The sequence below is a fragment of the Somniosus microcephalus genome, chromosome 7 (assembly GCF_052327205.1).
Source record: "Somniosus microcephalus isolate GS21.2 chromosome 7, FLI_Smic_1.0, whole genome shotgun sequence".
In the NCBI taxonomy this organism is placed as follows: Eukaryota; Metazoa; Chordata; class Chondrichthyes; order Squaliformes; family Somniosidae; genus Somniosus; species Somniosus microcephalus.
This window is the reverse complement of record NC_140993.1, coordinates 70,033,780-70,060,743: the sequence shown is the minus strand read 5'-3', so window position 1 is coordinate 70,060,743 and position 26,964 is coordinate 70,033,780. Positions and strand designations below refer to the sequence as shown.

At 45.8% G+C, this 26,964-nt stretch overlaps 1 protein-coding gene across 4 annotated transcripts in view; it reads right to left on the bottom strand.

Annotated features, from left to right (window-relative positions):
* setd2 (SET domain containing 2, histone lysine methyltransferase) overlaps positions 1 to 26,964 on the bottom strand; it is a 108,198-nt gene that overhangs the window by 54,979 nt on the left and 26,255 nt on the right. For all 4 annotated transcript variants that reach the window (XM_085992558.1, XM_085992559.1, XM_085992560.1 and 1 more), the window contains exon 3: positions 3,464 to 3,479. In XM_085992558.1, the coding sequence (XP_085848684.1) occupies positions 3,464 to 3,479 (16 nt within the window). The remainder of the gene's footprint in view (positions 1 to 3,463; positions 3,480 to 26,964) is intronic.

Genomic DNA, 26,964 nt, shown 5'->3' with positions numbered 1-26,964 from the left:
CATGGCAGATGCAATATAACATGGATAAATGCGAGGGTATCCACTCTGGTGGCAAAAACAGGAAGGCAGATTATTATCTGAATGGCAACAGATTGGGAGAAGGGGAAGTGCAACGAGACCTGGGTGTCCTTGTGCACCAGTCGCTGAAGGTAAGCATGCAGGTGCAGCAGGCGGTTAAGAAGACAAATGATATGTTGGCCTTCGTAGCGAGAGGGTTCGAGTACAGGAACAAGGATGTCTTGCTGCAGTTGTACAGGGCCTTGGTGAGACCACATCTTGAGTATTGTGTGCAGTTTTGGTCGCCTTATCTGAGGAAGGATGTTCTTGCCATAGAGGGAGTGCAGCGAAGATTCACCAGACTGATACCTGGGATGGCAGGAATGACGTATGAGGAGAGATTGGGCTTATACTCGCTGGAGTTTAGAAGAATGAGAGGGGATCTCATTGAAACTTATAAAATTCTAACAGGACTGGACAGACTAGATGCAGGAAGGATGTTCCCGATGGCGGGGAGTCCAGAACCAGGGGTCACAGTCTATGGATAAGGGGTAAGCCATTTAGGACAGAGATGAGGAGGAATTTCTTCACCCAGAGAGTGGTGAACCTGTGGAATTCTCTACCACAGAAGGCAGTGGAGGCCAATTCATTAAATATATTCAAGAAGGAGTTGGATATATTTCTTAAGGCTAAAGGGATCAAGGGATATGGGCAGAATGCAGGGACAGGGTACTGAATTTGGATGACCAGCCATGATCTCATTGAAAGGCGGAGCAGGCTCGAGGGGCCGAATGGCCTACTCCTATCTTCTATGTCGAACTAGGGGGCATAGTCACAGAATCATAGAAAGGTTACAGCACGAAAGATGACTATTCGGCCCGTCGAGTCTGTGCTGGCTCTCTGCAAGAGCACTACAGCTAGTCCCACTCCTCCGTCCTTTCCCCGTAGCCCTGCAAATGATTTCCCTTCAGATGCTTATCCAACTCCCTTTTGAAAGCAGTGATTGAGTCTGCCTCCACCACCCTTTCAGGCAGTGCATTCCAGATCCTAACCACTCGCTGAGTAAAAAAGTTTTTTCTTATGTCGCCTTTGGTTCTTTTGCCAATCACCTTAAATCTGTGTCCTCTGGTTCTCGACCCTTCTGTCAATGGGAACAGTTTCTCTCTATCTACTCTGTCCAGACCCCTCAGGATTTTGAAAGACTCCATATGATTTAGATTAAGCTATGGAAAAGAACAGGGAGCAATCTAGAGTAAAAGTACTTAATTGGAGGAAAGCAAATTTCAGTGGGATGAGAATGGATCTTGCCCAGGTAAAATGGAATGAAAGATTGGCAGGCAAAACTGCAGTGGAACAATGGGCTGCCTTTAAAGAGGAAACAGTTTGGGTACAGTCGAGGTACATTCCCACTAGGGGGAAAGGTAGGGCAACTAAAGTCAGAGCTCCCTGGATGAAGAAAGAGATAGAGAGTAAGATGAAGCAGAAAAAGATTGTGTATGACAGATGTCAGGTCGAGAATACATCTGAGAATCAGGCTAAATATAGAAAGGTCAGAGGAGAAGTGAAAAAGAAAGTAAGAAGAACAAAGAGAGGGTATGAGAATAGAATGGCACCTAACATAAAAGGAAATCCAAAAGTCTTCTATAGGCATATAAATAGTAAACGGGTATTAAGAGGGGGGGTGTGTGGGGCCGATTAGGGACCAAAAAGGAGGCCTACGAATGGAGGCAGAGGGTATGGTTGGGGTACTAAACGACAATTTGCATCTGTCTTCACCAAGGAAGAGGATGCTGCCATAGACATAGGAGGTCGAGGAGATACTGGATGGGATAAGAATTGATAAAGACGAGGTACTAGAAAGGCTGGCTATACTTAAAGTAGATAAGTCACCAGGACCGGATGGGATGCATCCTAGGACGCTGAGGGAAGTGAAGGAAGAAATCGCAGAGGCATTGGCCATAATCTTCCAATCCTCCTTACATATGGGGGTGGTGCCGGAGGACTGGAGAATTGCAAATGTTACACCCTTGTTCAAAAAAGGGTGTAAAGATAAACCCAGCAAATATAGGCCGGTCAGTTTAACCTCGGTAGTGGGGAAGCTTTTAGAAACAATAATCTGGGACAAAATTAACAGTGTGGATTAATTAAGGAAAGCCAGCTCAGATTTGTTAAAGGTAAATCATGTTTAACCAACTTGATCGAGTTTTTTGATGAGGTAACAGAGAGGGTTTGATCAGGGCAATGCGGTTGACGTGGTGTACATGGATTTCCAAAAGGCGTTCGACAAAGTGCCACATAATAGGCTTGCCAGTAAAGTTTAGGACTGAGATGGGGAGAAATTTCTTCACAGAGGGTGGTGAATCTTTGGAATTCTCTACCCCAGAAGGCTGTGGATGCTCAGTCGTCGAGTATATTGAAGGCCGAGATAGATAGATTTTTGGACTCTAGAGGAATCAAGGGATATGGGGATCGGGCGGGCAAGTGGAGTTGTGGTCGAAGATCAGCTATGATCTTATTGAATGGTGGAGCAGGCTCGAGGGGCCGTATGGCCTACTCCTGCTCCTATTTCTTATGTTCTTCTGGAGCTGGAAGGCATTGGTGGAACTGCAACACAACGAGAGTTGACACAAAGAGGAAGAGCACGGGGCACAGGAAGAGGACCGGGCGGAGCGATAACAAATCAGGGTGGCAAACGTGGCATATTTTCCCCTCCATAATGTAGGGCACGGAGGACAACCTTAAGCTTGATGGGAGAGTGGAGAGGTAGCTTTATAGCTGTATCTAACCCGTGCTGTACCTGCCCTGGGAGTGTTTGATGAAGTAGTGTAGGGGGAGCTTTACTCTGTATCTAACCCGTGCTGTACCTGCCCTGGGAGTGTTTGATGAAGTAGTGTAGGGGGAGCTTTACTCTGTATCTAACCCGTGCTGTACCTGCCCTGGGAGTGTTTGATGGCACAGTGTAGGGGGAGCTTTGCTCTGTATCTAACCCGTGTTGTACCTGCCCTGGGAGTGTTTGATGGGACAGTGTAGGGGGAGCTTTACTCTGTATCTAACCCGTGCTGTACCTGCCCTGGGAGTGTTTGATGAAGTAGTGTAGGGGGAGCTTTGCTCTGTATCTAACCCGTGTTGTACCTGCCCTGGGAGTGTTTGATGGGACAGTGTAGGGGGAGCTTTACTCTGTATCTAAACCGTGCTGTACCTGCCCTGGGTCTCAAAGCTAGTAGCTAGTTTATTCGATGAGCACAAAAAGAATTTCCACTAAAGAAAAGTTAAAAAATCTCCCAGATAGCTGTTAGTGCATTTTATATCCCACTAGAGCCAGATTTCTGAATTAGGCTAAAGGTTAAAATTGGCCGGAGCTTTTTGATGAACAGCTTCAAAAACAGATCGATCCCTCCCTCTCACTCTCCCCCCACCCAACCACACAATGATTAAATTACAGTTAATTGATTATTTAAATCCTTACTGCGTTCTCGTCTTCTCTGTTGCAGACGACCAAGCAAGCCATGAAAAAAACCCAGAAAAAAGCACAAGGTTAGAAACATGTTCTAATACAAAACATGAAGCACTAAAAACAAAGGAACAATTACATCAACATTATAACCGGACACAGACTGCACTTTGCCCCTGTTCTCCTGAAGGCGCGCACTCTCCCTGCGGTAGTGTCTCACAGGAACAGAGAATCTTCTGGCAGCTTTGAGGGTACGATAGTGTAGTACTGTAGTAAAAAAACAACTGGTTCACCAATATCCTTTAGGAAAAGAAACGTGGCGGCCTTTCCTGGTCTGGCCTATATGTGACTCCAGTCCCCCACCAAAGTGGTTGACTCGTAACTGCCCTCTGAAGTGGACGAGCAAGTTACTCAGTTGCCAGGGTTTATATATGCTGATGACTTATGTGTCACTGCCCAAAGCACTGATGTTAACACCGTGGAGAAAACGCTTTGAGGCCTTGGAGGGACTAAAATCCTACTATGAAGAAAACCACCTTCGCGCAAACCCATCAAAGACGCAAGTTTGTGCATTCCACCTCAGAAACCGTGAAGCCAAACGCCAGCTGAAAGTAACCTGGTGTGGAGCAACACTGACGCATTGAGAGCACCCTATCTACTTAGGAGTCACCCTTGACCGATGCCTCACCTTCAAGAACCACATTGAGAAGACAAAGGCGTACGAAACAACATCCTGAATAAGCTCACTAACACAAGATGGGGAACAAGCCCGAAAACATTGTGAACCAGTGCACTTGCTCTTTGCTATTCCACTGCCAAATACGCCTGCCCTGCATGGGAAAGGTCTACTCATGCCAAGAAGATGGATGCCGTTCTGAATGCAAGCTGCCGATTTATCACAGGTTGCTTAAAACCAACAAACACCAACAGCCTATATATCCTGGTGGGTATCGCTCCCTCTGATAGAAGAGCGGTAGCCAGCAAGAAAGAGCGGCTCCGTCAAACATCAGATGAGAGACACCCTCTGCACTGTCATACACCTACACCCAGCCGCCTAAAGTCAAGAAAGAGCTTCATGAACAGTGTTGTTCCATTACAATCAACCTCAGCTGAAGCCCGCATCGCCTTGTGGAAAGACCGGCTTGCCAGTCTTGAAGGGGTGTTTGGGGCCCTGGACAGTGCAAGCGGAGGAGATGTAACACCTGCCCCTATACCTCCCCCCTCCCCACTGTCCAGGGCCCCAAACACCCCTTCCAGGTGAAACAGCGATTTACTTGTACTTCTCGCAATCTAGTATACTGTATTCGCTGCTCACGATGCGGTCTCCTCTACATTGGGGAGACCAAACGCAGATTGGGTGACCGCTTTGCGGAACACCTCCGTTCAGTCCGTAAGGGTAACCCCGAGCTTCCGGTCGCCTGTCATTTCAATTCACCGCTCCATTCCCACTTGGACCTCACGGTCCTTGGCCTCTTGTATTGTTCCACGGAAGCTCAACGTAAACTCGAGGAACAGCACCTCATCTTCCGATTAGGCACTCTGCAGCCTTCCGGTCTCAATATCGAGTTCAACAATTTCAGATCATAACCTCGGCCCCTATTTCATTTTTACTTATATTTTTCCACGCCTTTCCTCCCCCCCCCCCCCCCCTTTCCTTTTGTTTCTCTCTCACACCTGGCAGCTATCTTTTGCCCTGCCAGTACACTTTACACCTAATCCCAGCCTATTACCATCTCGTCTAGCTTCTAATCTCTTTTACTTCTTTTGGTTCTTTTATTCTTTTGTCCGATCGCAGCCCTGCCTTCGATCTAGTTCCTTTTCTCTCCAGTTTTGAAGAAGGGTCAAACCCGAAACGTCAACTCAAATTTCTCTCCACGGATGTTGCCTGACCTGCTGAGTTTTTCCAGCATTTTCTGTTGTTATTTCGGATTTCCAACATCTGCAGTATTTTGCTATCGTATTAAGACCGGTGTAGGTTGCTCAAAGGTGTCACTAAACAAATGGGGATATTCAACCAGCCCGACAACTTGTGAATGTGGAACTGAGGCACAGACTATGCAACATCTCCTGCAATGCCCATCGTTAGAGGAACCCTGCACTGTCGCAGATCTTGCCGAATTCAAGAACAAGGCGCAAAAATGTGTCCAGTTCTGGCTGGGCTATGTAGAGACTGTCCGTGGACACGATAAGCAGCAGCAGCCAGGGTTTCAAGAAAAAGGCCTACCACCAACCTCTCAGGGCAACTAAGGATGGGCAATAAATGCCAGCCTTGCTGCATCCCGATTTTAAAAATCGATAAGATTGGCCATTCTTCACTCGCAAGACAGTCGAGCAACGGAAGGTTATATAACCGGTTATTGATCACAAATAAACCCCAATCCTTACCTCCCCCACCATCCACATACATGCACAACAGAGCTTGATCCTCTCCTCACCTGACATCTACTCGCCTCCGAGTCTGAAGGTCGTGGGTTCAAGTCCCACTCCAGAGACCCGAGCAGATAATCCAGGCTGACACTCCTTCACAGTACAGTGACAGTGCTGCGCTGTCGGAGTTGCCGTCTTTCGGATGAGACATTAATCCGACACCCTATTTTACCTGGCAGCTATCTTTTGCCCTGCCAGTACACTTTACACCTAATCCCAGCCTATTACCATCTCGTCTAGCTTCTAATCTCTTTTACTTCTTTTGTTTCTTTTATTCTTTTGTCCGATCGCAGCCCTGCCTCCGATCTAGTTTCTTTTCTTTCCAGTTTTGAAGAAGGGTCCAACCCGAAACGTCAACTCATATTTCTCTCCACGGATGTTGCCTGACCTGCTGAGTTTTTCCAGCATTTTCTGTTGTTATACCCTATTTTACCTGTCCTGGTTGTACGGTAAAGATCCCATGACACCATTTGAAGATCAATAATGTTCTTATTTATCCCTTACCCAACATCACAAAAGCAGATTAATTGGTCATTTATCTCGTTGCTGTTTGTGTTAAATTGGCTGACTACAGAAGTGACTACAGTGACTGTGCAGATCTTTGGGATGTCCCGAGAATGTGAAAGGGTCTATGTAAATACAAGTTCTTTCTTACTATAGTATATAGGAACATGGAACAGGAGTAAACCATTCAGCCCATCAAACCTGTTATGCAATTCAATTAGATCACGGCTGATCTGTACCTCAATTCCATATCCCTCGATACCCTTACCAAACAAAAATCTATCGATCTTAGTCTTTATAATTTCAATTGGCCCAGCATCCACAGCCTTTGGGGAGAGTTTGAGATTTCTACTACTCTGTGTGAAAAGGTGCTTCCCGATTTCACTCCTGAATCATGCTTAATTTTAAGATTATGCCCTCTTGTGCTGGTTCCCCCACCAGAGGAAGTAGTTTCTCTGTACCTACCCTATCGAATCCTTTTAGTGTTTTAAATACCTCGATTAAATCATGTTTCGTCCTTCTAACCTCAAGGGAATACAAGCCAAGTTTATGCAACCTGTTCTCATAATTTCAGTTCTGGTATCATCCTGGTGAATCTGCACTATACCCCATCCAACGCCAATACATCCTTCCTGAGGTTTGGTTCCCCAAACTGAACGCACTACAACAGATGGGGCGCGTCCAAACCTTCCAGTGCTCCTTCATACACCGAACCTCGCAAGTTATTGTGAGGAGGCCCTGCTACAGTGGAGTCGAGTTGAATTCTGACCTTTACTCGCTTGCACTGCAGCAGGTCACCGAATAGCAAGGAATCTGCACTGGACAGCAACCAAAAGAGATGTCCATGGCTTATTGTCCCCTGCCCACGGACATTGAGGCCAATTATAGTATGGCCAGGGTATTCTCAGGTGATACTCCTGCTCAGATTTGCACATGGAATACTCATTTAGAATTTAAATGAATAAAACAGATGTCAGTAGTAGGGAAAATGCTGGAATCCATTGTTAAGGAAGTGGTATCAGGGCACTTAGAAAATCATAACATGATTAGGCAGAGTCAACATGGTTTTATGAAAGGGAAATCATGTTTAACAAATTTATCAGAGTTTTTTGAGGATGTAATTAGCAGTAGATAAAGGGGAACCAGTGGATGTAGTGCATTTGGATTTCCAAAAGGCATTGGATAAGGTGTCACATAAAAGGTTATTACACAAGATAAGGGCTCATGGGGTTGGAGGTAATATAGTAGCATGGATAGAGAATGGGTTAACGGACAGAAAACAGAGTAGGGATAAACGGGTCTTTTTCAGGTTGGCAGGCTGTAACTAGTGGGGTACCGCAAGGATCAGTGTTGGGGCCTCAGCTATTCACAATCTATATTAATGACCTAGATGAAGGGACCGAGTGTAATATATCCAAGTTTGCTGAGGATACAAAGCTAGGTGGGACAGTAAGCTGTGAGGAGAACACAGAGTCTGCAAAGGGATATAGATAGACTAAGTGAGTGGGCAGTAAGGTGGCAGATGGAATATAATGTAGGGAAATGTGAGGTTATTCACTTTGGTAGGAAGAATAGAAAAACAGAATATTTTTTAAATGGTGAGAAACCTTTAAATGTTGATGTTCAGAGAGATTTGGGTGTCCTCGTGCAAGAAACACAGAAAGCAATAAGGAAGGCAAATGGCATGTTGGCCTTTATTGCAAGGGGGTTGGAGTACAAAAGTAAGGAAGTCTTGCTACAATTGTACAGGGCCTCGGTGAGACCACACCTGGAGTACTGTGCACAGTTTTGGTCTCCTTATCTGAGGAAGGATATACTTGCCTTGGAGGCGGTGCAACAAAGATTCATTAGATTGATTCCTGGGATGAGAGGGCTGACCTATGAGGAGAGATTGTGTAGAATGGGCCTATACTCTCTGGAGTTTAGAAGAATGAGAGGTGATCTCATTAAAGCATACAGGATTCTGAAGGGGATTGACAGGGTAGATGCTGAGAGGTTGTTTCCTCTGGCTGGAGTATCTAGAACTAGGGGGGCATAGTTTCAGGATAAGGGGTCGGCCATTTAAGACTGAGATGAGGAAGAATTTCTTCACTCAGAGGGCTGTGAATCTTTGGAATTCTCTGCCCCAGGGGGCTGTGGAAGCTGAATCTTTGAGTATATTCAAAGCTGAGATAGATAGATTTTTGGACTCATGGCGAATCAAGGGATATGGGGATCGGGCGGGAAAGCGGAGTTGAGGTCGATGATCAGCCATGATCTTATTGAAAGGCGGAGCAGGCTCGAGAGGCTGTATGACCTACTTTTGCTCCTATTTGTTATGTTCTTATGTCAACTCCATCAAAAATAGTGTTTACACTTCTCACCATCACTTGCTGCTAAGCCTACAGTCTGAGACCAGTTCCTACTGTGTAAAGCACTGCTTTGAGGTTTACTTTTGGGTTACATTGCCCTCCGATTTCCCCCCCACCCCCTCACCCCGACTGTATTTCACAACCCCCCAAGCTGAACACTGGTGCTTCTTCTCCTCCCCCACACCATGGTAAACAGGCCAAGATCAACAATTCGATTGGGGGGGGGGGGGGGGGGGGGGGGGGGGGGGGGGAGTTAAATCCAGATCAGGGGCACAACCCCACTGGTGGCACAAAGTGATATTCCAACATTGGCGTCCCCTGCACTGGGCCACAAAGTACATTCCAATGTAACTCCCAATCTAATTACACATCACATGCAGATGCCAAACTCCTCTCAAGGCCACCATGACATCCATCCAGGCTGCTGGAGTGGGGCGAGGGCAGGGTAGCAGAAGCAGGTTAAGAAACCACATACAAAAGGCATTACAGCGAGGAGCAGTCTGTCCTCTCAGGTGGACGTAAAAGATCCTACGGCACTATTCGAAGAAGAGCAAAGGAGGTCTCCCCGGTGTCCTGGCTAATGTTTAACCCTCAACCAACGTCATTAAAAACAGATGATCGGGTCGTGGATTTCAGTGTTGTTTCTGGGATTTTGCAGTGCACAAAATGGCTGTCGCATTTCACTACATTACAACAGTGACTACACTTCGGAAGTACTCCATTGGCTGTGAAGTACTTTGGGATGTCCTGAGGTCATGAAAGGCGCTATATAAATGCAAGTTCTTTCTTTTTTCCCCCCCCACATAAAAGCAGTAAACTGAATAAGGAGGGAATAAAAAGTCAAAAGAAAAATCACACTAAATTTCCACTTATTTATAAAAGAGCACCACACTCTAGTAAAACTCTCCAAGAGACTTAAGACCCCTCGATGTTTTTACTGCCTTGTAAAACATTCAGGAAGTTTCGTAATTAATCCCCTTTAGTAAGCTGGAAATTCTTCCCTTTAATTAAAACAAATTTGAAGGATTGTATGTTTTGTTTAAGAAGTAAAAAAGTATTTTTGGAAAATTGAGGTTTTTCTTTAAAAATGCAATAATCTTCATTAAAACACTTCCAAAGACGTTTGTAGTCTTTTGAGGTACTGGGATGCATTCAGTGCGTGTTTGTATGGCTTTATTTTCCAGTAAATTCCTCTCAAGTCCTGCAAGTTATTTCCTACCTTGAAGAAGCATCATATTATGGCACCCAAAATCCTCCACCCTCACCCACCCATAAATCTGAGGTATCCACTGTCATTAGAAGCAACTAAATTAATTATAGAGTAGACCCACAAACCTATTTAAAAACTCCTGTCCTAATTTTAATAGTCAATGACTAAAAAAGTAAAAATGGCTGCCTTAAGTCATGTGCCAAATTTAAATGTTTTTTCCCCGCAATTTCAAGTTTTGATTTTCTATTATTATTTGTTCTAGTTACATTGTGGTAACCTTCTCCTCAAACTGCCGCAGATCCTGTGGTGCTCCTACGATGGGATTGATTCCTTTCCCTTCCCCTCCACCCTCCTATTTTTTTGAACTATGCAGCAATTATTTACAACTGGGTGGCTTGCTAGGCCACTTCAGGAGGGCTTCAAGAGTCAGCTATGTCGTGTGGGACTGGAGTCACATGTAGGCCAGACCAGGGTAAAGATGGCAGGTTCCCTTCCTTAAAGGACATTAGTTAACCAGTTAGGTTTTTATGACAATCTGGCAGCTTTCATGGATTTTTTTCCTGGAGCCAGATTGTATTACCAGATTTATTAATTTCAATTTCCCAACTTGCCAAGGTTGGGAGTTGAACTCATGACCTCTGGGTTGGTAGTCCAGGACCAGAACCACTAGGCTACTGTACCCATACATACACAGAAACATGCACAAAACTTCATAAAACTAAGTGAATTTTTTTTGTTAAAAGCAGAGTTCCCTGGTATTGTTAATTGAAGTTGCCAAAACCACCATTTTAAATAAAAATCATGAATAATGCATTTTTAAGATACAGGAAGCTTTTTTTTTTTAAATCAAGCACCAACGGGACCGACGTGGTGCCGGTTCATCAAAAATTCCGGATAACCGAGAGCTATAGTAAAACATACGGAGAGCTGAGAGCTCCGTATAAAGCAACAAACCCTGTTGCTTAGCAACAGGTGCAGAACAATGGCCACAAGTTCCAAGCATCTCTGTAGCTTAGCAACAGCTGCAGCCACACCCAATTGCACAGCAACAGATCGAGGAAGGCAAGTAATATGAAGTAAAACTTACCTGAACCTACACCTGAATTTTGCCGGTTAACCGAGATTTCCGGTTATTTAGGTGCCAGTAAATCAAAAGTTTCCTGTATTTGGTGGTTATTTTGTAAAATATGATGTTAACTCACAACAGTCTACTGATTCTGAAGTGATGCCTTCTTCATCACCACCAAGTTTGTATTAAAGTAATCAAAAGACTAAATGGAAGGTTGGTATCTTAAGGTCAACTGCTCTTTTAAAAAAAATAGAAATTTTCCTGTGGCATTACGTGTACAGTATTAGTAAAATAGCACTAGCCATTGATTATGAACTAGCTTTTAAAAGTTATTTTTGACACACAAAATGTTTTCCCTAGCACACGGAGTTTCTTCTCGTCAACATTTAGAAGCCCCAATTATAAAACACAATCGCTAAAATTACATTGATGTAATTCTTTAAAGGTAGGTTAAACACAACATTGATTTGGCAGCATTTTGTTTACCTCAGACTGGAGGATTTGGGGTGGGGGGGGGGGGGCAGGGGAAGGGGGAGATCAGAGATAAGCAAACTGATAAAACGCATCTAACACACCAGCCAATTTTACAACTTTAAATTGATTTTTAAAAATTTGTCCTGGGATGTGGGCGTCGCTGGTAAGCCCAGCATTTATTACTCATCCTTAACTGCCCTTGAGAAGGTGGTGGTGGGCCGCCACCTTGAACCTCTGCAGTCCTTGGGTGACGGTACACCCACAGTGCTGTTAGAGAGAGAATTCCAGGATTCTGATCCAGCGACGATGGCAATATATTTCCAAGTCAGGATGGTGTGTGACTTGGAGGGAAACTTGGTGTTCCCATGCGCCTGCTGCCCTTGTCCTTCTAGGTGGTAGAGGTCGTGGGTTTGATGGCGTTTCCGAAGAAGCCTTGGTGAGTTGCTGCAGTGCATCTTGTAGATGGTACACACTGCAGCCACGGTACGCCGGTGGTGGAGGGAGTGAATGTTTAAGGTGGTGGATGGGGTGCCAATCAAGTGGGCTGCTTTGTCCTGGATAGTGTCGAGCTTCTTGAGTGTTGTTGGAGCTGCACTCATCCAGGCAAGTAGAGAGTATTCATCACACTCCTTACTTGTGCCTTGTAGATAGTAGAAAGGCTTTGGGGAGTCAAGAGGTGAGACACTCGCTGCAGAATACCCAGCCTCTGACCTGCTCTTGTTGCCACAGTATTTATGTGGCTGGTCCAGTTAAGTTTCTGGTCAATGCTGACCACCAGGATGTTGATTTGGGGGATTCGGCGATGGTAATGCCGTTGAATGTCAAGGGGCAGTGGTCACTCGTGCTTGTTGGAGATAGTCATTGCCTGGCACATGTGTGGCGCGAATGTTACCTGCCACTTATCAGCCCAAGCCTGAATGTCGTCCAGGTCTTGCTATATGTGGGCATGGACTGCTTCATTATCTGAGGAGTTGCGAATGGCACTGAACACTGTGCAGCCATCAGCGAACATAAGAAATAGAAGCAGGAATAGGCCATTTGGCCCTTCGAGCCTGCTCTGCCATTCAATGAGATCATGGCTGATCTTCTACCTCATCTCCACTTTCCTGCACTATCCCCATATCCCTTGATTCCTTAATATTCAAAAATCTATCGATCTCTGTCTTGAATATACTCAACGACTGAGCCTCCACAGCCCTCTGGGGTAGAGAATTCCAAAGATTCACCACCCTCTGAGTGAAGAAATTTCTCCTCCTCTCAGTCCTAAATGGCCGGCCCCTTATTCTGGGACTGTGACCCCTGGTTCTAGACTCCCCAGCCAGAGGAAACATCCTCCCTGCATCTACTCTGTCAAGCCCTGTAAGAATTTTGAGAGATAACCTCTCATTCTTCCAAACTCTAGAGAATATAGGCCTAGTCTACTCAATCTCTCCTCATAGGACAATCCCCCCATCCCAGGAACCAGTCTGGTGAACCTTCGTTGCACTCCCTCTACGGCAAGTATATCCTTCCTTAAGTAAGGAGACCAAAACTGTACACAATACTCCAGGTGTGGTCTCACCAGGGCCCTATATAATTGCAATAAGACGTCTTTACTCTTATACTCAAATCCTCTTGTAATAAAGGCCAACATACCATTTGCTTTCCTAATTGCTTGCTGTACCTGCATGTTAACTTTCAGTGATTCGTGTACAAGGACACCCAGGTCCCTCTGAACACCAACATTTCCCAATCTCTCACCATTTAAAAAACTCTGCTTTTCTATTTTTCCTACCAAAGTGGAGAACTTCACATTTCTCCACATTATATTCCATTTGCCATGTTCTTGCCCACTCACTTAGCCTGTCTATATCCCCTTGAAGCCTCCTTGCATCCTCCTCTCAACTTACATTCCCACCCAGCTTTGTATCATCAGCAAACTTGGATATATTACATTTGGTCCCCTCATCCAAATCATTGATGTATATTGTGAATAGCTGAGGCCCAAGCACTGATCCTTGCGGTACCCCACTAGTTACAGCCTGCTAACCTGAAAATGATCCGTTTATTCCTACTCTCTGTTTTCTGTCCGTTAACCAATCCTCAATCCATGCTAGTATATTACCCCCAATTTTGAGCCCTAATTTTGTTTAATAACCTCGTGTGGCACCTTATCGAAGGCCTTCTGAAAATCCAAATACACCACATCCACTGGTTTCCCCTTATCTATTCTGCTAGTTACAACCTCAAAAAACTCTTAACAGATTCATTAAACATAATTTCCCTTTCATAAACCCGTGTTGACTCTGCCCAATCCTGTTATTATTTTCTAAGTGCCCTGTTACCACGTCCTTAATAATAGATTCTAGCATTTTCCCTGCTACTGATGTCAGGCTGACTGGTCTGTAGTTCCCCGTTTTCACTCTCCCTCCTTTTTTAAATAGTGGGGTTACATTTGCTACCTTCCAATTCGCAGGAACCGTTCTAGAATCTATGTAATTCTGGAAAATGACAACCAATGCATCTACTATCTCTATAGCCAACTCTTTCAAAACCCTGGGGTGTAGGCCATTAGGTCCAGGGGATATATTTGCTTTCAGTCCCATTAATTTCTCCAGTACTACTTTTTTACTAATACCAGTATCTTTCAGTTCCTCATTCTCGCTAGACATTTGGTTGTCCACTATTTCTGGGAAGTTTTTTTGCGCCTTCTTCCGTGAAGACAGACACAAAGGAGATAATTTTGCCAATGGGGGCGCATTGGAGGCGGGGCTGCTGCGCATCGGGTTTCAGTCCCGCCTCCATCGACTTGTGGCCAACCCACGCTATTTTCCCTTGATTGACCTTGTTAAGCCCGCCCAGCGGGCTTAGTAGGCCAACTAAGGGCCAATTTTTGACAGATGAATTGTCATCGTTTGACAACTCCGTGAAGCTGTCAACACTGACATTCTATGTTGTTTGATGAGTCCTGGTATTCAAGACTCATCAAGCCTCTCTTTAGCAGAAATTAGATGGTTGTTGCATCGGAGAATGCAGCAGCCATCTGTCATCTCTGCCGGTGAGATGTGAGACTCTCTAACTGTTGAAGCCTGCAGGAAGAAACAAAGGTAAGTAAACTTTTTCTAACACTTTCCACTCACCTCACAAACTTCCCTCTTCACACTTGCACCCATCACTTACCTTCACAGCGCACTTTTGCACCCCACAGACCCCCTGCTTGCCTCGGTGACCCTGGCGGGGTTTCCCGACGTTGGGAAGCCCGCACTTCTGGTGGAAAAATGGGGATAATCCTTTTAACTGCCTGGGAAGATCCTGCATTTTTCCCGGCAGTCCCGCCTCCCCAGGGCTGGCAAGATCGCGCCCAAAGTATGTTTAATTTCTCTGCCATTTCCTTATTTCCCATATAATTTCTCATTTACTTTCGCTAATCTTTTCCTTTTCACATACCTATAGAAGCTTTTACAGTCTGTTTTTAATGTCTCTCGCTTGGTTACTCTCAATCTATTTTCCCTTTCGTTATCAATTTCTTGGTCCTTCTTTGATGCATTCTAAAATCCTCCCAATCCTCAGGATTACTACTCTTTTTGGCAGCATTACATAAGAACATAAGGAATATGAGCAGGAGTAGGCCATACGGCCCCTCGAGCCTGCTCCGTTTACAAGCTTCTTCTTCCACTTCTGACCTTATGATGGAGGGAAGGTTATTGATGAAGCAGCTGTAGATGGTTGGGCCTAGGACACTGCCCTGAGGAACTCCTGCAGCGATATCCTGGGGCTGTGATGATTGATCTCCAACCACCGCAACCATCTTCCTTTGTGCTAGTTATGACTCCAGCCAGTGGAGCGTTTTCCCCCCCAATTCCCATTGACTTCAGTTTTACTAGGGTTCCTTGATGCCACAGTCAGTCAAATGCTGCCTTGATGTCAAGGGCAGTCACTCTCACCTCATCTCTGGAATTCAGCTCTTTTGTCCATGTTTGGACCAAGATTGTAATGAGGTCTAGAGCCGAGTGGTCCTGGCAGAACCCAAATTGGGCTTCAGTGAGCAGGTTATTGGTGAGTAAGTGCTGCTTGATAGCACTGTCGACGACACCTTCCATCACTTTGCTGATGAGTAGACTGATGGGGCGGTAATTGGCCGGATTGGATTTGTCCTGCTTTTTTGTAGACAGGACATACCTGGGCAGTTTTCCACATTGTCGGATAGATGCCAGTGTTGTAGCTGTACTGGAACAGCTTGGCTAGAAGCTCGGCTAGTTCTGGAGCACAAGTCTTCAGCATGACAGTCAGGATGTTGTCGGGACCCACAGCCTTTGCTGTATCCAGTGCGCTCAGCCATTTCTTGATACCACGTGGAGTGAATCGAATTGGCTGAAGACTGGCTTCTGTGGTGGTGGGGACCTTAGGAGGAGGCTGATATGGATCAACTACTTGGCACTTCTAGCTGAAGATGGTTGCAACCACTTCAGCTTTGTCTTTTGCACTCACGTGCTGGGCTCCACCATCATTGAGGATGGGGTTATTCATGGAGCCTCCTCCTCCCCCCGTTAGTTGTTTAATGGTCCACCACCATTCACGACTGGATGTGACAGGACTTGGAAATACATCACCGTTCCTTCACTGTCGCTGGGTCAAAATCTTAAAACTCCCTACCGAACAGCACTCTGGGAGTACCTTCACCACACGGACTGCAGCTGTGTAAGGTGGCGGCTCACCACCACCTTCTCAAGGGCAATTAGGGATGGGCAATAAATGCCAGCTGTGCCAGCAACGCCACATCCCATGAATGAATAAATAAAATAAAAAATAGGCAAAATGTTGGAGAAGGCCAACATAACAAGTTATGGGAGTCAGATAAAAAGAGGAGAGGGAGGGAGAGAGACACAAAACACGAGCGAGAGAGCAGAGACAGACAACAGGAGAAACACATACACAGAAAGAAAAAGACATACGCACAGACAACAGGCAAGAGAGCCAGACAGACAGGCCGGGGGGGGGGGGGGGGGAATATGTCAGACTGCACTGCTCCAATCCTTGCACTTTGCCCAAGGACACTAATGGCCTGGCCTGATATCACATTTCAAGTCAACTCATGCACCGGTTGTGCATTGTATTGTGGGGTGGGTAGAAAGTCGAGATGACTGACAGGAACCAGATTCCAATCTTATCGCAGCTCCAGCAGAAGCTCAATCACACTGCAAGTCTGAATTTTTGAAGCCTGACACAGTGTGCCCATTGCTCTGAAAACACATCCATTTCACACAGCGTCAGAGAGCTAATGATAAGAGGATTTTTGAACTGGAACATTATAGGCTGCATGAATATAAACAGGACCGGTCTACACATCCTGCATCACCTCACCATTTACATCCGCCGCCTTGATCAACTTTCAGCTGGTGTGATCCGACAATCACAGAGATGGCTGGGTCAGAAGGTAAATATATATTTCGATGCCAGGAGAATTGCACAAGGTGTCCTTGAATTCCCATCACCATTACTGGGTAGTGCAACACCATCACTGCAAGAACATCTTCCATTGTGTAGTAACACCATTACTCCATTGGGCAGTGAGACACCATCACCGTGAGGACTTCCTCCATCATGTAGTGTGACATCATCACCGTGAGGACATCCCCCATCGTGTAGTGTGACATCATCACCGTGAGGACATCCCCCATCGTGTAGTGTGACATCATCACCGTGAGGACATCCCCCATCGTGTAGTGTGACATCATCACCGTGAGGACATCCCCCATCGTGTAGTGTGACATCATCACCGTGAGGACATCCCCCATCGTGTAGTGTGACACAAGCACCTCCATCTTGTAATGTGGTCACTCCTGCTGTGCCAAGTGAGCAGACAACAAACAAACCTAGCAGCCCAAATCTGGAGATGCTGTGAGCCATGAGCAGCAGCTGAATTATATACCACCACAATCTGTAACCTCATGGCCGGACACATCCCTCACTACTTGATCACCATCAAGCCTGGAGGCCAACTCTGGTTCAATGTAGACTATAGAAGGCTGTGCCCCGAGTAGCACCAGGCATGAGGAATGAATATAGTTAAGCTACAACATAAGGCTACTTGCATGCGAAGCACCAAAAACAGCAGGACATAGACAGAGCTAGGCAATCCCACAACCAATAGATCAGCTCTGGAGCCCAACCACATCCAGTCAAGAAAAGTGGCTGACAATCAGTCAACTAACAGGAGGAGGCTCCATGAACATCTCCATCCTCAAGCACAGTGGAGTTTGGCACGTGATAGCAAGAGACAAGGCTGAAGCATTTGCAAGTGTCTTCAGCCAAAAGTGCCATGGATGATCCTACTCAGCCTCCTCTCAAGGTTCCCACTATTATGGATACAAGTGTCAAACCAATTCAGTTCACTCCAATAGCATTAAGAAGCTGCTGAGTGCATTGGAAATCCTCCAATAGGACATGGACATCAAGGCATGGGCTGACATGTGACAGGTAACATCCATCCATGCCACATATATCAGGTAATGACCATCTCCAATAGGAGAAACCTCAAACATCTCCCAATGGCACCACCATCACCAGGTTCCTCCTACCATCTGCATCCTGGGATAACCACTGAAATGAAGCTTAACTGGACTAGTCATATTAACACCGTGGCTGCAACAGCAGTGCAGAGCAGTTACCTTCTGAGCTCTCAAAGACTCAGCCATGAGCAGCAGCCGAATTATATACCACCACAATCTGTAGCCTGGCACATCGACAAGGCTCAAGTTGAATCTGATGGAAGACTCACCACACTCAAGAACTTCAACAAAATCAACAGAACAGTCCACTTGATTCACACCCCTGCTAGTGAACCCAATATCCACTGTCACACTGTGCTGGAGACCTCAACTTGGAGAGGGTTTCTAGGTTGCTTTTAGGTCCAATGACGGATCAGGCCGCGGGCTCGTTGCTCGAGAGCAATGGTGCAAAGGTTTACATCATATTTACAGCACAGAAACAGGCCATTTGGCCCAACAGGTCCGCCAGTGTTTATGCTCCACACGAACCTCCTCCCACCCTTCATCATCTAACGTATCCTTCTACTCCTTTCTCCCTCATGTGTATAGCTAGCTTGCCCTTAAATGCATCTATGCTAGTCGCCTCAACTGCTCCTTGTGGTAGTGAGTTCTGCAGTCTAACCACTCTCTGGGTAAAGAAGTTTCTCCTGAATTTCCTATTGAGGCTGACACATACTGGAGTCACGTGTAGGACTAGACCAGGTAAAGGTCGTAGGTTCCCTTTTCCGAAGGATATTAATCAACCAGTTAGGATTTTACATCAATCAGCAACTTTGATGCTCATTTTATCTGGTGCTAGCCCAAATTACAGATTTATTGAAATCAAGTTCACAACTTGCCATGGTTGCATTCTAACTTATGATCGCATCCTTCCAAGTCACACACCATCTTGACTTGGACATATATCACCATTACTTCATCATCGCAGAGTCAAAAGCCTGGAACTCTCTACCCAACAGCATTGTGGGAGCACCTTCACCACACAGACTGTAACAGTTAAAGGTGGTGGCTCAGCACCCACCCTCTCAAGGGCGAGTATGGATGGGCAATAAATGCCAGCCTTAGAATCATAGAATGATTCGGCCCATCGTGCCTGTGCCGGCTCTTTGAAAGAGCTATCCAATTAATCCCGTTCCCCTGTTCTTTCCACAGAGCCCTGTAATTTTTTTCCTCTTGAAGCATTTATCCAATTCTCTTTTGAATGTTACTACTGAATCTTCAGGCCGTACATTCCCGATCACAACTCACTGTGAAAAAAAGTTTCCTCATGTCACCTCTGGTTCATTTGCCACTCACCTTAAATCTCTGTCCTCTGGTTACTGACCCTTCTGCCACTGGAAACAGTTTCTCCTTATTTACTCGATCAAAACCCTTCATGATTTTGAACACCTCTATCAAATCTCTTCTTAACCTTCTCTGCTCCAAGGTGAACAACCCCACTTTCTTCAGTCTTTCCACATAATTGAAGTCTTTCATCCCTGGTATCATTCTCGTAAATCTCTTCTGCACCCTCTACAAAACCTTGACATTCTTCATAAATTGTGGTGCCCAGAATTAAACACAATACTCCAGCTGAGGCCTAACCAGTGTTTTATAAAGGTTTATCATAACTTCCTTGCTTTTGAACTCTATTCCTCTATTAATAAAGCCAAGGATCCTGTATGTATTTGTAACAGCCTTCTCAACTTGTCCTGCTACCTTCAAAGATGCGTGCACAAACACCCCCAGGTCTCTCTGTTCTTACAGCTCCTTTAAAATTGTACCATTTAGTTTATATTGCCTCTCCTCATCCTTTTTACCAAAATGTATCACTTCACACTCCTCGGTGTTAAATTTCATCAGCCATGTGTCTGCCCTTTCCATCAGTCTGTCTCTGTCCTAATTTCTGTTACTATCCCCCTCATTGTTTACTACATTTCCAAGTTTCATCTCATCAGCAAACTTTGAAATTATGCCCTGTATACCAAAGTCCAGGTCATTAATATAGATCAAAAACAGCAGCGGTCCTAATACTGATCCCTGGGGAACACTGTATACGTCCCTCCAGTCTGAAAGACAACCGTTCACCACTACTCTCTGCTTTCGGTCTTTCAGCCAATTTTGTAACCACACTGCCACTGTCCCTTTAATCCCATGGGCTTTACAAGTCTATTATCTACTTTCTCAAACGCCTTTTGAAAGTCCATATACACATCAACTACACTACCTTCATCAACCCTCTCCGTTACTTCATCAAGTTAGTCAAACAAGATTTGCCTTTAACAAATCTGTGCTGACTTTCATTTTTTGGCCCATACTTTTCGAAATGCCAGTTCATTTTGTCTTGGGACTATTTTCTCAAAGTTTCCCCACCACCGACATTAGGCTGACTGGCCTGGAGTTGCTGGGTTTATCCCCCTCCTTTTTTAAAAAAGGGGTGTAATATTTGCAGTCCTCCAGCACCATCCCCATATCCAAGGAGGATTGGAACAATTGACTAGAGCCTCTGCAATTTCCACCCTTACTTCCCTCAGTAACCTGGGATGCATCCCATCTGGACCGGGTGACTTTTCTACTTTGAAGACTACTTTTAAGTACCTCCTCTTAATTTTTATCCTATCCACAGATGCTCAAACCCTCCATATGGCAGCACTCACCCTGGTGTACTCTACAGTGGAGTACTGCTCTCTGGCATGGCTATCGAGTCCGCTTGTCAAATCCGTTGATGTCCAGCTGAATTCTACTACGAGAATAATCACCGGTACACTTCTATCGACACCAACATCTTGGCGGCCCGTGCTTGCAAACATCGCACCACCACACCTACGCTGCGAATATGCAGTCTCCAGAGAATACTGCCGCTACACCAGCAAAGACATGCCGATCCAGGCCAACTTGAACAACCTCCCACCAACCCGTCTCAAATCTAGAAGGTCATTTTGGACCGTCGCCGAAACCCTTCAGCGATTTCACCTCAGCCTTGATGACTGATGGCGAAATGCTTGGAAGAACTGTGACATACGGAATGAATTCCTTATAGAAGACCCCACAGTACAACCTGGAGGATCAAACCTTCCTCGCAAACAGTGGACAACCATCAACCGCCTCAGAACTGGTCATGGTAAATGCTGCCACCTTCTCCATAGATGGAAGATTAAAGCATCCCCATCATGCGACTGTGGAACTCCTGATCAGACCCTGGAGCACATAATTGAGCACTGCCCTCTGGAAATTCGCAGGCAGCATACAAGAAATCCACACTGTTACACCGGAAGCTTTGGCCTGGATATCCAACTTAGATATTGACATTTGATTTGCTTTGCTACTACCATACGAAAGATGATGATCCTATCCAAGCCAGGGACCCGGGTTCGAATCCGGCCTCGGGTGACTGTCTGTGTGGAGTTTGCACATTCTCCCCGTGTTTGCGTGGGTTTCCCCCGGGTGCTCCGGTTTCCTCCCACAGTCCAAAGATGTGCAGGTTAGGATGATTGGCTATGATAAATTGACCCTTAGTGTTAGGGGGATTAAAATACGTGGGGTTACGGGGATCGGGTGGGATATGTGTCGGTGCAGGCTCGATGGGCCGAAATGGCCTCTATCTGCACTGTGGGGTTTCTGTGATTTATGTGAATATCGCTACTGCTTTGTCCTTTACTGCTACATTGGCAACATCCTCTTCTCTGTTGAAGACAGATGCAAAGTACTCATTTGGTACCTCAACCATGCCCTGTGCCTCCATAAGGGTAGCTCCTTTTTGGTCCCAAATCGGCCCCATCCTTTCTTGGACTGCCCATTTGCTAGTTATGGGCCAGAAATTCGGGTCCCCATGGGTGAGTACGCGCTGTGTACTCACGCGTAGGGCCAAAGAAAGTGCCGGTTTCGTGCATGCACTGCGCATGTGCTGGAAACCGGAACTTCCGTTCCCTTGAAGGAAGGGATTCACAGGTCAAACGCGTGCGCCTCAGAGGCAGCACGTACGCCTGGAACTTCCGAGATTTTTTTTTTTTTTTTTTATAAACAGGTTTCTCAGTGCGGGTAAGTCCCTAGCAGCTGCGCGTGAAAAAAGCAGGTGCAGGGCCTGCTTTTTACAAGGTAAGAGGTTAATTAAGTAAAATTTAAACATTTTTTCCACAGGTTTATCATTTTAAAATACTTTAAAGAAACGTAAGTTTATTTTTTTTAGCCCTGTTAAAAACTTAAATTTTTTCAAAAATTAACTATTTTAAACAAATTTAAATTTATGTAATTTATAGTTATTTTAAAAATGTGATTTTTAAAAAAAAATCTTTATTTGAAGTTTTACTTAGGTTTTGGGGCCGATCTCTATTCATAGATTTGACAGGTCTTCCTGTCAAATCTATGAATGAAGATTCCCTGCTCCGATTGGCTCCCCATAGTCCACGTGATTCCAGGGGACGCTGCGAGCCAACTTCGCCGCTGGGATACGCGAGCACTGCACACCGGCAGATGGAGGAGGCCCAGGATCGGAATCCCACGCGGCCCCACAGCACAACGGCAGGCTCACTATGTAAGTACAGGTCAGGGGCTTGCGCCCGCAGGAAGCCTCCGACCCGAATTTCTGACCCTATGTGTTTATAAAAGAGTTTTGAGTTCCCTTTTATGTTAGCCGCTAATCTATTCTCATACTCTCTCTCTTTGCCCCTCTTAGTGCCTTTTTTTAGATCTCCTCTGTACTTTCTATATTCAGCTTGGTTCTTGTCGGCGACGACCATATCCCACAAAATATATATATATTTTTAATAAATTCATCACTGTGTGCTGCTGACCATCAAGGTCCCAGTTTCTATTACATAGGATATACGGTACAGAAACAGGCCATTCGGCCCAACCAGTCCATGCCGGCATTTATGTTCCACACGAGCCTCCTCCCGTCTTTCCTCATCTAAATCTATCAGCATAACCCTCTATTCCCTTCTCCCTCATGTGTTTGTCCAGCCTCCCCTTAAATGCATCTATACTATTCGCCTCAACCACTCTCTGTGGTAGCAAGTTCCACAGTCTCACCACTCTTTGGGTAAAGAAGTTTCTTCTGAATTCCCCATTGGATTTCTTGGTGACTATCTTATATTGATGGCCTCTAGTTATGCTCTTCCCCACAAGTGGAAACATTCTCTCTGTATCGACTCTATTAACATTTTTCATAATTTAAAAGACCTCTATTAGGTCACCCCTCAGCCTTCTTTTTTCAAGAGAAAAGAGACCCAGCCTGTTCATCCTTTCCTGATATGTATACCCTCGTATCATCCTTGTAAATCTTTTCTGCATCATCTCCAGTGCCTCGATGTCCTTTTTATATGGCGACCAAAACTGTACGCAGTACTCCAACTGTGGTCTAACCAAGGTTCGATACAGGTTTAGCATAACTTCCCTACTTTTCAATTCTATCCCTCTAGAAATAAACCCTAGTGCTTGGTTTGCTTTTTTTATGGCCTTGCTAACCTGCGTCGCAACTTTTTCGTGATTTGTGTATTTGTACTCCGAGATCCCTTTGTTCCCTTTATTCCTTGACTGGACGATGGAGCTCGGGCGCTACAATTGGACTCTTCCCAATAGGAAAATCAAAGCATCAGCCAAGTATCGTGCTTCTGTGGGACTGCCATCTTTGAGATGAGATGTTAAACCGAGGCCCTGTCTGCCCTCTCAGGTGGATGTAAAAGATCCCGTGGCACTATTTCGAAGAAGAGCAGGTGAGTCCTCCCCGGTGTCCTGGATAATATTTGTCACTCAACCTACATCAATAAAACACATGAACTGGTCATTTATCTCATTGCTGTTTGTGGGACCTTGTTGTGTGCAAATTGGCTACATTACAACAGCGCCTACACTTCGAAAATTACTTCACTGGCTGTAAACCACTTTGGAATCGGAGGTTGTGAAAGGTGCTATATAAATGCAAGTCTTTCTTTCTATATAATTGGCAAAAAGAACCAGAGTAGAGATGAGAATTGTTTTTTTTTTTTTTTTTTTAAACGCGAGTTATGATGATCTGGAATCACTCCCTGAAAAAGTGGTGGAAGCAGATTCAATCGTAACGTTCAAAAGATACAATTTTCAAAAAATTGGAAAAGGAAAAATGTGCAGGGCTATGGGGAAAGAACGGGGGAGTGGGACTAATTGGATAGCTCTTTCAAAGACTCGGCACAGGCACGATGGCCTCCTTCTGTGCTGTCTGATTCTATTTCTATGAAAATAAGCCATGTCAGCACACTCCTGCTTCCCTCACCCTCTGCTATTCCGCTGTAAGCATTTACACCTCCCCTGCACCCATCTTTTGTTTCCATATTTGTCCCATCACCTAATTTTGTCTTGCACCATTACTGTCATCATTAAATCAATCCTGCCCGCCACCCTATCACGGACCTTCCCTTTTGTTCTTTCCATGCCCCCCTTTTCCCTGGTTGTGGACTTGCTCAAAAGCTGTTCATCTCGAATACCTTCCAGTTCTGATGAAACGTCATTGACCTAAAACATTAACTCTGTTTCTCTCTTCACAAGTGCTGCCTGACCTGAGTATTTCTAGCATTTTCTGTTTTTAATGTCACCAGGCATACTGCCGGTCAGTGGACTGGATTACGCTCCGATACATCTTGTGACCTCCTTCAAATGACCCGGCGAGTAAGGGCTCCTGCCCAGTGTAGGACTGAGCCACACACATCCGTGAACTGCAGATGAGGAGTTATAATTTTCCTCAGTATCATTGGGGTATGGTTGGCCAGGGATGGGGAAGGAGTGGAGTCCGCCCTGGGTATCTGCTCCTAATTTCATGACCTCTGCACAATGTTGACATCAGGCGAGGACAGAAGCAGGCTTGGAGATACTGCACAGCCAAGGTCCATACATGAGAATGGCCAGTTGGACAAGCGCCACTGCTGTCTACAGACTCTTGGCCAGCAAGAACCAGGGCTCTCGGGAAAACTGGAGGTGCAGACAGTGGGGAGGCGGGAGGTCGCACGGGAAACCCACAGAACTAATTCATAGCACAAAGGGAGATGTTTTGTGTCAACTAACCATCTGATAGACAGCCAACATTGCAAGACAAATTAACTCCAAAAATGTTAGTATATAATATAGGTATAAATTAAGAGTAATTTTTAAGCTTACTAAATTGCCCATGGCCAGTTCAAGCTGTTCTTAAAAAATAAACAAGATGCCAATAAAGTTGGGAGACACAACAACAGAAAATGCTGGAAAAACTCAGCCGGTCAGGCAACCTCCGTGGAGAGAAATCTGAGTTGACATTTCGGGTCGAACCCTTCTTCAAAACTGGAAAGGAAATAAAATAGATCGAAGGCAGGGCTGCGATCGAACAAAAGAAGTAAGAGAGACATTAAAAGGTATTCAAAACCAGACGAGATGGTAATAGGCCAGTGGAGACAAAAGACAGCTGCGATTAGGTGTGAAGTGTACTGGCAGGATAAGAGACAGCTGCCAGGTGGGAGAGAGGGAAAAAAAAGGGGGGGGGGGGGGAAGGAGGACCCAAAACAAAGGGGTGGAAAAAAAGGTAAAAAAGTAATAGGGGCCGAGGTTATGATCTGAAATTGTTGAACTCGATATTGAGTCCGGAAGGCTGCAAAGTGCCTAATCGGAAGATGATTTGCTGTTCCTCGAGTTTATGTTGAGCTTCCGTGGAACAATGCAAGAGGCCAAGGACGGTGAGGTCCGAGTGGGAATGGAGCGGTGAATTAAAATGACAGGCGACCAGAAGCTCGGGGTCACCCTTACGGACTGAACGGAGGTGTTCCGCAAAGCGGTCACCCAATCTGCATTTGGTCTCCCCAATGTAGAGGAGACCGCATCGTGAGCAGCGAATACAGTATACTAGATTGCAAGAAGTACTAGCAAATCGCTGTTTCACCTGGAAGGGGTGTTTGGGGCCCTGGACAGTTGGAAGGGGGGAGGTATAGGGGCAGGTGTTACATCTCCTGCGCTTGCACGGGAAGGTGCCAGGCGAAGGGGAAGGGCTGTTGGGGGTGATAGAGTGCAGGACTAGGGTGTCTCGGAGGGAGCGGTCCCTATGGAATGCTGAAAGGGGAGGGGAGGGGAAGATGCGTTTGGTGGTAGCGGAAATGGCGGAGGATGATCCGTTGAATGTGGAGGCTGGTGGGGGTGAAAGGTGAGGACAAGGGGAACCCTATCGTGGTTCCGGGAGGGAGGGGCAGGGGTGAGGGCAGAAGTGCAGGAGATAGAACGGACACGGTCGAGGGCCGTGTCAACCACGGTAGAGGGGAATCCTCGGTTGCGGAAAAAGGAAGACATGTCTGAAGCACTGGTGTGGAAGGTGGCATCATCGGAGCAGATACGGCGGAGACAGAGAAAGGAATAGAGTCCTTACAGGAGGCAGGGTGGGAGGAAGTGTAGCCCAGGTAGCTGTGGGAGTCAGTGGGCTTGTAGTGAATATTGGTCGATAACCTATCCCCAGAGATGGAGACGTCGAGGAAGGGAAGGAAAGAGTCAGAGATGGACCATGTGAAGGTGAGGGAAGGGTGGAAACTGGAGGCAAAGTGAATGAAATTGTCTAGTTCGGGGCGAGAGCAGGAAACGGCACCGATACAGTCATCAATGTATCGGAAAAAGAGGTGAGGGAGGGGACCCGAGTAGGACTGGGACAAATATTGTTCCACATATCCCACGAAAAGGCAGGCATAGCTAGGACCCATGCGGGTATCCATAGCAACACCTTTGATTTGGAGGAAATGAGTGGAGTTAAAGGGAGACATTATTGTCGGTTAAGGCGGCAAATGTATGGTTGGCCTTCATAGCGAGAGGATTCGAGTACAGGAGCAAGGATGTCTTGCTGCAGTTGTACAGGGCCTTGGTGAGACCACATCTTGAGTATTGTGTGCAGTTTTGGTCGCCTTATCCGAGGAAGGATGTTCTTGCCATGGAGGGAGTGCAACGAAGATTCACCAGACTGATACCTGGGATGGCAGGAATGACGTATGGAGAGAGAT